The following is a 13,036-nucleotide window of genomic DNA, read 5'->3' as shown; positions in this document are numbered from 1 at the left end:
ATGAAATGTTTCAGGCATAACTCTCTCTCTCTCTCTCTCTCTCTCTCTCTCTCTCTCTCTATATATATATATATATATATATATATATATATATGGGATTGAAATAAATTTGAAATCTTGCTTGATTCTATTACAATGATTTGTATTTCAGAAATCATCAAGGAGAAGTATAACATTGGGGAGGTGATGGCAAGGCAGAAGCTTTGCGATTTGGTTAAACCATCAAGAGTACCATCACTTCCACAGACTCCAGTGGTGACAACAGAAAAATAAGAAATGTGGTGAATGAACTATGAAACAACACTTGTAAAAAAATATTTTAATTTTTTTTATTAAAACTGAGATAGAAATTAATGTGAATTTCTGTTATTTTGTTGTTAAGATTGCTTCAGAATAAATTCAAACTATAACTAGAGTAAGAGAACATATTTTTAGAAACTCGGATGATGTAAGGAACCAGTAATCTGGATTTTATGACACACCAGTAGAAGTGTAGCGACATTTATGACAACTTAAGCCATGTTTTCTACTGAATACTAGTGCACAACCTATTAAGCTACCAGTGACAAGTATAGTTTTTAATTTTTGTTTCCTTGTTCAAAAGTTACTAAACACCTCAGCCCATACAAGGAGTTGGTTGGGGTAATTTGGATCATGTTCTTCTTGAAATTATCATCAAATAAAAGTTGCATCACTGTTAAAAATCTCGTTTTCATAAAATATTTCAACAATTTTCAGCTAAATTTTAGTGTTTTCCAGGGTTTTCCAGCCTACCCTGGATAAAGACTGGAATATTAGTCCAAATGCTCCAGCATTTTCCATGCTAGAATTGTCCAGGGTTTTCCATCGTTTTCCATGCTAGAATTGTCCAGGGTTTTCCAGCCTACCCTGGACATAGCCTGGAATATAGTCCAAATACTCCAGCATTTTCCATGCTAGAACTGTCCAGGGTTTTCCAGCCTACCTTGGACAGAGGCTGGAATATTAGTCGAAATACTCCAGCCATTTTCCATGCTAGAATTTTCCAGCGTTTTCCATGCTAGAATTGTCCAGGGTTTTCCAGCCTACCCTGGACATAGCCTGGAATAATAGTCCAAATACTCCAGCATTTTCCATGCTAGAATTGTCCAGCGTTTTCCATGCAAGAACTGTTCAGGGTTTTCCAACCTACCCTGGACAGAGGCTGGAATATTAGTCCAAATACTCCAGCATTTTCTATGCTATAATTTTCCAGTGTTTTCCATTGTTTTTCATGGAATATGATGGAAAATCTACAGCCAGGTGAGGACCAGAATAAAATTAAGAAAGACTGCACACTTCTTACCTATGCTATCTTGGGATGCAGCCAGATTCAATGGGTATCATATAACATAACTAGCATCAGTTTGAGCCTAAAACCATTGTGATACCCCAACATGGCAGATGCTCCGTCTGTACCTATCCCCATTATAGATGAAAAATCGTTATTTGATTTTCATCTAAAAGTTCACAAACAGCAGTTTTGATACCTTCTGTTTGTTATCACCAAAGGAAGCACAAATTGTACTATTCATCATTTTGTCTACAGAAATGTCAGCTGTTTCATCAAGCTTGACACCCATAAAGAACTGCCATCAGTCATTTCATCAAGCTTGATGCACATATAGAACTACCATTAAAGTCTGTCATTTCATCAAGCTTGACACCCATATAGAACTGCCATTAGTCATTTCATCAAGCTTGACACCCATATAGAACTGCCATCAGTCATTTCATCAAGCTTGATGCACATATAGAACTGCCATCAGTCATTTCATCAAGCTTTACACACATATAGAACTACCATTAGTCATTTCATCAAGCTTGACACCCATATAGGACTACCATTAAAGTTAGTCATTTCATCAAGCTTGACACCCATACAGAACTGCCATTAGTCATTTCATCAAGCTTGACACCCATATAGGACTACAATTAAAGTTAGTCATTTCATCAAGCTTGACACCCATACAGAACTGCCATTAGTCATTTCATCAAGCTTGACACCCATATAGGACTACAATTAAAGTCAGTCATTTCATCAAGCCTGACACCCATATAGAACTACCATTAAAGTTAGTCATTTCATCAAGCTTGACACGCATATAGAACTGCCATTAAAGTCGGTCATTTTCATCAAGCTTGACACCCATATAGGACTACCATTAAAGTCAGTCATTTCATCAAGCTTGACACCCATACAGAACTGCCATTAGTCATTTCATCAAGCTTGACACCCATATAGGACTACCATTAAAGTCAGTCATTTCATCAAGCTTTACACACATATAGGACTACCATTAAAGTCAGTCATTTCATCAAGCTTGACACCCATATAGGACTACCATTAAAGTCAGTCATTTCATCAAGCTTGACACCCATACAGAACTGCCATTAGTCATTTCATCAAGCTTGACACCCATATAGGACTACCATTAAAGTCAGTCATTTCATCAAGCTTGACACCCATATAGGACTACCATTAAAGTCAGTCATTTCATCAAGCTTGACACCCATATAGAACTGCCATTAAAGTCGGTCATTTTCATCAAGCTTGACATCCATATAGGACTACCATTAAAGTCGGTCATTTTCATCAAGCTTGACACCCATACAGAACTGCCATTAGTCATTTCATCAAGCTTGACACCCATATAGGACTACCATTAAAGTCAGTCATTTCATCAAGCTTGACACCCATAGAGAACTGCCATTAAAGTCGGTCATTTTCATCAAGCTTGACACCCATATAGGACTACCATTAAAGTCAGTCATTTCATCAAGCTTTACACACATATAGAACTACCATTAAAGTCAGTCATTTCGTCAAGCTTGACACCCATATAGAACTGCCATTAGTCATTTCATCAAGCTTGACACCCATATAGGACTACCATCAAAGTTAGTCATTTCATCAAGCTTGACACCCATATAGAACTGCCATTAAAGTCGGTCATTTTCATCAAGCTTGACATCCATATAGGACTACCATTAAAGTCAGTCATTTCATCAAGCTTGACACCCATACAGAGCTACCATTAAAGACAGTCATTTCATCATCAAGCTTGACACCCATATAGAGCTACCATTAAAGACAGTCATTTCATCAAGCTTGACACCATACAGGGCTACCATTAAAGACAGTCATTTCATCAAGCTTGACACCCATGCAGAGCTACCATTAAAGACAGTCATTTCATCATCAAGCTTGACACCCATATAGAACTACCATTAAAGCCGGTTAAAAGAGACTGTTCTAAATGCTTGTTGCAAGTAAAACCAATAGGTTATACTGGAGAGGAAAGAAAAAATAAAATATATTGAGGTTTTACTTGACATCACCTTAAAAAAGAACATGGAAAGGCAACCATATAGGACAATGCAGTCTCAAAAGACAAACAGACTGCTAGAGTTTCTATGATGAAAGGTCCAAAGGTCCTAAAAAAACATACAAGAGGAAGGTATTTTAAATGCAGAATTATCAGAATATTTGAATCACGAATACATCAGTCTCTGTATGGACAAAACCAGTGACAATTTCACTTGAATGGAGTGAGAATCAAACACTGGATTGAACAAGCCCCTAAAATAACCAAATATATTTTAAAAATTGTTCTTATAATCAAAACCTTTAAATTTTGTTTGCATCCAATGCATATGATATTAGAATAGCATTCTGACGTTTAGAGTAGCAATCTTTACAGATGATAAACATGGTGAGCCTTTATTACCTGTGGAGGAAACAAGACGAGCAGATATACTGAGCCATGGCTGGATGCCATCAGAACGTCTAATTACCTGCAACAAAGGAAATCCCTAATGAATACACAATGCTGAAATGTAGACCTCAAAATGACTGACAGGTGTTGACCATCAAATACTTTTATTTGCCCCCACCTATCCTTTCCAATTTATTTTCATATTCTGGAAAACTGCCTACATGCTTTTCAAATAAATAGTTATGCAGTATAATAGTATCATACGAGGCAGATAATCAAAAGACTGTGGACGGACATCGTTACTAATTCACATGTATTACCTGAATACTTCACTGAATTCAAGTATTCAGCATTATATAAGTCAAGAGAATCCAGAAGACCATGTATGATGTAAAATACATGAACCTTCGACACTGACACCAACTTATATATTAATTACCAGAATACTAAACTCAACTCAAGCAATTACACCAACTTATATATATTAATTACCTGAATACTAAACTTAACTAAGTACACCAACTTATATATTAATTACCAGAATACTAAACTCAACTCAAGCAATTACACCAACTTATATATTAATTACCTGAATACTAAACTTAACTAAGTACACCAACTTATATATTAATTACCTGAATATTAAACTTAACTCAACCAATTACACCAGCTTATATATTAATTACCTGAATACTAAACTTAACCAATTACACCAGCTTATATATTAATTACCTGAATACTAAACTTAACTAAGTACACCAACTTATATATTAATTACCTGAATACTAAACTTAACCAATTACACCAACTTATATATTAATTACCTGAATACTAAACTTAACTCAACCAATTACACCAGCTTATATATTAATTACCTGAATACTAAACTTAACTAAGTACACCAACTTATATATTAATTACCTGAATACTAAACTTAACTCAACCAATTACACCAGCTTATATATTAATTACCTGAATACTAAACTTAACCAATTACACCAGCTTATATATTAATTACCTGAATACTAAACTTAACCAATTACACCAACTTATATATTAATTACCTGAATACTAAACTTAACTCAACCAATTACACCAGCTTACATATTAATTACCTGAATACTAAACTTAACTAAGTACACCAACTTATATATTAATTACCTGAATACTAAACTTAACTCAACCAATTACACCAGCTTATACATTAATTACCTGAATACTAAACTTAACCAATTACACCAACTTATATATTAATTACCTGAATACTAAACTTAACTAAGTACACCAACTTATATATTAATTACCTGAATATTAAACTTAACTAAGTACACCAGCTAATATATTAATTACTTGAATAGTAGACTTAACTCAACCATTTACACCAACTTATATATTAACTACCTGAATACTTAACTTACCTCAACCAATTACACCAACTTATATATTAATTACCTGAATACTAAACTTAACTCAACCAATTACACTTGTCCAGCTTATATGCTGATTATCTGAATACTTAACTGAAATAAATTTAATTAAGTCAAATCTTCTATTATTTAAATTTGATATAATCCAATCAACTTAAATAAATTTAACTCAATCTTTTATTACCAAACTTAAACTTAACTAAGTACACCAACTTATATATTAATTACCTGAATACTAAACTTAACTCAACCAATTACACCAGCTTATACATTAATTACCTGAATACTAAACTTAACTAAGTACACCAACTTATATATTAATTACCTTAATACTAATCTTAACCAATTACACCAGCTTATATATTAATTACCTGAATACTAAACGTAACTTAGTACACCAGCTTATATATTAATTACTTGAATAGTAAACTTAACTCAACCAAATACACCAACTTATATATTAACTACCTGAATACTTAACTTACCTCAACCAATTACACCAACTTATATATTAATTACCTGAATACTAAACTTAACTCAACCAATTACACCAGCTTATATATTAATTACCTAAGTACACCAACTTATATATTAATTACCTGAATACTAAACTTAACTCAACCAATTACACTTGTCCAGCTTATATGCTGATTATCTGAATACTTAACTGAAATAAATTTCATTAAGTCAAATCTTCTATTATTTAAATTTGATATAATCCAATCAACTTAAATAAATTTAACTCAATCTTTTATTACCAAACTTATCCTTTCTTCCAAATCTACTGGAAGATGCTTAATCTTGTCCACAACTTCGTCATGGGACAAATGAGGCATGAATTCACTGTTCAGAAGAACTAGCTCATCACCGTCCCTGTAATAATAACAATGATAATAATAATAATAATAATCGTAATTATAATAAATCAGCTCTTTGTCAAGGGATAACAAGAATACAAGTTCTTAAATCACAGGTAAAAGGGAATGGCCCCTCAACCCCAAGAAACAGACCAGCTAAAAAGTACCATCAATAGAGGCCAATAATAATAATAAGAAGAACAAAATTGGCAGAATTGGTAAAGCTGCCTCTTGTTGACAATGATTTTCATTTTGCATCATCGCAAACTGATTCCTTTTCCTCCAAGTCTAAAATGACTGTCTTAAAGGAAAAAATGGGAGGGGAGGGAACAATCTTTCTTGAAATCTACAGAATACCAATAACTCATTTTATATGAAAAATGCTGTCCCATTTATTTGAAACAATTAAGGACGAAATAACTTCAATGGATGGTTAACATCTTCACCAGTTATAACAACGAATAAGTACATTATTTAATATGAAAACAACACCAGTCAAAAGATCAAAACATGGTTCTCGATTTACACTGCTACAATTATGGTATGATTAGCACAGTTCAATATGATTAAGACAGTTCAATATGATTAAGACAGTTCAATATGATTAAGATAGTTTAATATGATTAAGACAGTTCAATATGATTATGACAGTTTAATATGATTAAGACAGTTCAATATGATTAGGATAGTTCAATATGATTAGGACAGTTTAATATGATTAAGACAGTTCAATATGATTAAGACAGTTCAATATGATTAGGACAGTTTAATATGATTAAGACAGTTTAATATGATTAAGACAGTTCAATGGAAATGAAGCAGAGAAGAGTGAAGAAACAGAAGGAAAGATACTGGGCATGGCTACAAGTCACAGTGAAAAAATATACCATATGTACTCACTTAAAAGACGAGTCGAACTGCACAGACCCAGATCTGCTTTCGCATAATGCAATGGCAGATCTGGGTCTGTTCAGTTTGTTAAGAGTAATCAGTACAACAAACACAGACCCTGATCTGCAAGCACAATAAGTGAGTATATAGCGTAATTGGAGATAACTAAAACCTTACACCAGTTTTATCTCTGAAGCCACTGTTTCTGGTTGAATCTTGCAGAACACATGCTTATAGTACAGGTCTCTTTTGATATAGTATTTTTTGCTAGAAATTTTGGCTCCAAATTCGTCCCCAAGTTCATGCTCCTGCTTTTGGTGCTGCACATGTAAAACTGTGGTGTCCATCTCATCTGTCTATAGCAAAATAGATACTAACATTGAGAAATATGTCCCCACAGAAATTTTCTGAAATAATAATAATAATAATAATAATAACAATAATAATAGCAACAACAACAACAACAACAATAATAATAATAACAATAACAATAATAATAATAATAATAGAGGTGCATGGTATTACCAGTATACCGGTACCGATTTATTATGGTAATTTTTTCTGGTAGTTTCCGTCAGTGTGGAATGTATAGAAATTCCCAAGTAATCTTGTTACAAATTTAATATTAACAGCATGTTATCATTTTTCAGGAAAAAATAATTCAAAACATTTTTATTTTACAAAACAGTTGTATTTGGCACAAATTCATTTTAAATATTACAAATATAATTATATTTATGATTTTTAACATGGTCCGAAAATGGGATGTTATGAAAAATATTCTGGCCAAGTGCAACTTTTGGAAAAAATTTCAATTGTGTGTGAAACATGCTATGATGTCCAGGATATGACATGTTTTCTGTGTGAATTTTACACATTTTTCTCAAGTCCAATGATTATTTTCTCGTTTATTTAGTAAGAATATTTATATGTTTACTGGCTCTTTCTGATAAATATCTTGCTTGTGTGTTGGTATCCTGCACAAAATTTCCCCCGTCTGTTATATCAATAAGCAGCTAGTAAATTGTAGGCTTCAGTGTCAACACTTTTTTATATCAACAAGCTCACTAATGTCTGCACAATCTCTTTCACAGGGCGTCAACTACAGATTAGTTTAATCATCCCCTTACAGTTTAAATCTATTAACATAAACCCAGTAAATTCATCTACTATTAGGTAAATTTGAGGAGGAGGCTGTGATTTTCTTTTGCACTGAGATGTTCTATTTTCTTTTATATTTTTTTCAAATAATGTAATGGATATAATATGCTGGTTTTTTGCTAGAAATCAAAGCAATTATAATATGCTATTATTTTGCTATAAATAAGTGCAAGAAATTCTTTCCATCGATTGACAGAATTTTGTTAATTAAAAAAACTGTCAGGCTCCTGCTTGAGAACATTAAATTGTTGATCTCTAATATAACTGTGGAATACCTTTATATGCATTGCTGTATATTTATAAATACAATGGTATAATGTGGTACAAAATTTTTGTGGTACCCAGCTCTATTACTAATAAATCGAAGAATTGCTAGTGACATGAAAGGACAAGGTACTCATAATCAGCATAGTTGTTGTTGTTGTTGTTCTAGGGTTTAACGCCATTTTTCAGCATAAGATAGGCTATACATGGCGGCCAGTGTAACTGGTGAAGGAAGAACCCTGGAAAACCCAGGGAAGAACCACTGACCCACGAGAAGCTACTGGCAGGCTTTCCCACGTACCCACACTAGCCGAGCCTTGAACTCGAACACACGCAGACAGAGATGAGATGGCAGTGATCCGGAATGGTGAGCGCTTTAGACCACTCAGCCACTCGGGGCCCCTAATCAGCATAGTAACAGTTAACATAATCAAGGATGACATTTTCAATCACCTGATCAGTGCGAGTGAAAAATGTCAACATTGGAAATTAGCCCTAGTTATACTCTGGCAGCTAAGAGACGTCAGCTTTAAGTGCACCAATATACTGTATGATTCAAAGACTGAAAAAATGATCCAAAATAGGTAGGTCACAGTGCTCATGAAATAAAATATCCAGTCAACCAAATGATACAGCAAAGGAGGTTAGAGAAAGTACTGATTGAAAAAGACATGAATATAGCCTGCATCACAGAAACAGCAATACCTAGGGACATCTACCCTTGCATTGTTTCCAAGGAACATGCAAAAGTAACAAAGTGAAGTGACCTCGAGAACTTGGTAAACTCTGAAAGAGATCATAGCACCTGTGATGTGGGTACTTGAAGAAATAGCACATAATGTCAGAATTTCTACAGAAAATGGCACTCCTTGGCACAGCAAGGATATTACAGAAGATCCTTCAGATCTAAGGCCCAGGAAGTCTCCCAATCTCAGACAGAAACAGTTCCCACCCACTAAGAAAACCATTATGAACAAAAACAATAGCTGTCACAGTGGCTAAATTGGCTGTCAGATTCACAAAATTTTCATTTACTAGGATGAAGAAGACGTCACAAGATGTCTTTCAAATAAACCCCATGTGAAAACCCAATTCTGATATCACTTTCCGTCTCTGATTAGTATCTATAACAAGATTTTCAAGACGGCTGTCACAGTAGTTAAGAAAGATGACAGATTTACACTATTTTTATTTAGGATGAACAAGACATCGTTAGAAGATTTTCAGATAAACCCCATGTGAAAACCCAATTCTGATACGACGTTCCATCTCCGAGGATTACCTATAACAAGCTTTTCAAGTTGACTGCTCTAGGGATGATTCTGGATGTCAGATTGACTCAGTTTGAAATTAGGACTAACTAGGCACAAGTATTTTAGTGAAAATCCTGTGTTTATGTCACCATCCCGGAGAAGTAGCGATAACAAGATTTTCAAGCTGACCACCATGTTGGCTATACTGGAAGTCATGGCAGCACCATCATCATTTAGACCAAGTACACACCGTAAGATGTCCCTTGGTGAAAACCTCATGAAGATTTGACATTCAGTTCAGGGGGAATAGCAATAACAAGATTTTCAATATGGCTGCTAGGCAGCCATATTGGATGTAAGGACAGTACCATTAACTTTAGGACCAACCAGACATCATGACAAGTCTCTTAGTGAAAATCCTATGTTGATATTCATTCAGGAGGTGTATCCATAATATAATTTTGAAGACAGCAGCTCTGATTGCCATATTGGCTGTCCAAGTAGCACAATTTTCATTCAGGACTAACTAGACCTTGGGATGAATGCAACTGTAAACTTTCACGGTAATCCTCCATAGTGTTGGAGCCAACAGACAGATGAACTATGGACATCAATTGACATACAACATGCCATCACACAAACTCTTCTGGTGTATGACCAGCTGAACAACAACAATAATAATAATAATAATAAAAATATCTTATTATTATTAAAGAAGATACAATTAAAGACCTTTTATTAATTTGGATTGTGGCACTGCAGTAAAACTACTACTAACAATTTAGATAAGTAAATGAATGAGCTGATTTATCTTTAATTGATTATTTTTCATGCTTTAAGGAAACTATTTGTAACCTTACACCATGCTTCAAGGAAACTATTTGTAACCTTACACCATGCTTCAAAGAAACTATTTGTAACCTTACACCATGCTTCAAGGAAACTATTTGTAACCTTACACCATGCTTCAAGGAAACTATTTGTAACCTTACACCATGCTTCAAGGAAACTATTTGTAACCTTACACCATGCTTCAAAGAAACTATTAGTGACCTTACACCATGCTTCAAAGAAACTATCTGTGACCTTACACTATGCTTCAAGGAAACTACATGTTATTGCATTTTTCTTTAAGAAAACTGCATACAAGATTGCATTATGCTTCAAGAAAACTACTTGTAAGACTGCATTATGCTTCAAGGAAACTACAGACAAGACTGCATTATGCTTCAAGGAAACTACATACAATACTGCATCATGTTTCAAGGAAACTATTTGTAACTTTGCATCATGCTTCAAGGAAACTACATGTTATTGCATTATTCTTCATCAAAACTACATAGAAGATTGCATTATGTTTCAAGGAAACTACATACAAGACTGCATCATGCTTTAAGAAAACTACATACAAGACTGCAATATAATTCAAGGAAACTACATACAAGACTGCATTATGCTTTAAGAAAACTACATACAAGACTGCAATATAATTCAAGGAAACTACATACAAGACTGCAATATAATTCAAGGAAACTACATACAAGACTGCATTATGCTTTAAGAAAACTACATACAAGACTGCAATATAATTCAAGGAAACTACATACAAGACTGCATTATGCTTTAAGAAAACTACATACAAGACTGCAATATAATTCAAGGAAACTACATACAAGACTGCAGTATAATTCAAGGAAACTACATACAAGACTGCAATATAATTCAAGGAAACTACATACAAGACTGCATCATGCTTCAAGAAAACTACTTGTAAGACTGCAGCATGCTTCAAGGAAACTACTTATAAGACTGCATCATGCTTCAAGGAAACTACTTATAAGACTGCATCATGCTTCAAGGAAACTACATACAAGACTACATCATGCTTCAAGGAAACTACTTATAAGACTGCATCATGCTTCAAGGAAACTACATACAAGACTACATCATGCTTCAAGAAAACTACTTGTAAAATTGCATTATGCTTCAAGGAAACTAAATACAAGACTGCATCATGCTTCAAGGAAACTACACACAAGATTGCATCATGCTTCAAGAAAACTACTTGTTAAATTGCATTATGCTTCAAGGAAACTAAATACAAGATTGCATCATGCTTCAAGGAAACTACACACAAGACTGCATTATGCTGCAAGGAAACTACTTGTAAAATTGCATTATGCTTTAAGGAAACTAAATACAAGACTGCATTGTGCTGCAAGGAAACTACACACAAGACTGCATTATGTTGCAAGGAAACTACTTGTAAAATTGAATTATGCTTCAAGGAAACTAAATACAAGACTGCATTGTGCTGCAAGGAAACTACATACAAGACTGCATTATGCTGCAAGGAAACTACATACAAGTTTGCATTATGCTTCAAGGAAACTACACACAAGACTGCATTATGTTGCAAGGAAACTACACACAAGACTGTATTATGCTGCAAGGAAACTACACACAAGACTGCATTATGCTGCAAGGAAACTACACACAAGACTGCATTATGCTGCAAGGAAACTACACACAAGACTGCATTATGTTGCAAGGAAACTACACACAAGACTGCATTATGTTGCAAGGAAACTACACCCAAGACTGCATTATGTTGCAAGGAAACTACACACAAGACTGCATTATGCTGCAAGGAAACTACCTGAAAGCTTGCACCAAGCTTTCTTATTTTGAACCATAAATTGTGGCATAATGCTCTCATTATATCATCTGTAATGGCAATGATATTCCTAATAATAAAAATCAGAAGTTTAAATCTTTACCTTTGGAGAAACTATAAACTTGGAATTATTTTGTTTACATTTGTGACATACAGTGATACACATTGCAAAGATGTAGCTGACTGTGTAACTTTTTCTTAGAATAAATGCATATTATGTTAGGCATGATATAACAGAAAAGAATCAAGAAAGAGTTATGGCCAAGAATGTTTTCCCCAAAAATGTATTGTTTAGTGGTGAAATCAATTAAGTGATCTAAAATAACAGCTTTATAAAACGATAAAACTTCTTTCCAAGTATGTGAAAATAAAAATGGTGTCTGACTACCTCCAAGGTTGTGGCCTTAAAAGGAAAATTACTCAAGAATTAGAAATTAATCTATGCCTGAGATTCACTAATTCTCCCGATTTTGTCTGTGCTTGGAATACCATCCTCCAATAAGCCTCAAAACTAAGAGGACACTGTACCACATGCAGTGTCATCTATTTACTCACCTCTACGAAATATATGTAGATGAGACTAAAAGAGAATTACAAGTGAGAATAAAAGAGCACTTGAGGGATATCTGTAGTCATAAAGATTCCCCCCATCTAAGCATTTTAATTTATCTGACCACAACATATATTGTGTTAAATATTAGACAATAGAAATTATTCAATCTGATCCAGCGCTCTTCAGTAGCACTACTTTTAGGATACGGTATCTAAA

At 34.0% G+C, this 13,036-nt stretch overlaps 2 protein-coding genes across 5 annotated transcripts in view; both read right to left on the bottom strand.

Annotated features, from left to right (window-relative positions):
• The window catches only part of LOC149798790 (uncharacterized), an 87,839-nt gene that overhangs the window by 28,658 nt on the left and 46,145 nt on the right, over nt 1–13,036 (bottom strand). For all 3 annotated transcript variants that reach the window (XM_089957675.1, XM_089957677.1, XM_089957676.1), the window contains 3 exons: nt 7,090–7,268; nt 5,923–6,037; nt 3,750–3,816 (listed from right to left, as the gene is read on the bottom strand). In XM_089957675.1, the coding sequence (XP_089813801.1) occupies nt 3,750–3,816; nt 5,923–6,037; nt 7,090–7,268 (361 nt within the window). The remainder of the gene's footprint in view (nt 1–3,749; nt 3,817–5,922; nt 6,038–7,089; nt 7,269–13,036) is intronic.
• The window catches only part of LOC149798791 (uncharacterized), a 144,001-nt gene that overhangs the window by 108,905 nt on the left and 22,060 nt on the right, over nt 1–13,036 (bottom strand). The window lies entirely within an intron of this gene.

This window comes from Sinohyriopsis cumingii, chromosome 5, assembly GCF_028554795.1.
Source record: "Sinohyriopsis cumingii isolate HCF-2022 chromosome 5, ASM2855479v2, whole genome shotgun sequence".
Taxonomy (NCBI): domain Eukaryota; kingdom Metazoa; phylum Mollusca; class Bivalvia; order Unionida; family Unionidae; genus Sinohyriopsis; species Sinohyriopsis cumingii.
This window is presented reverse-complemented; position numbering and strand designations above follow the sequence as displayed.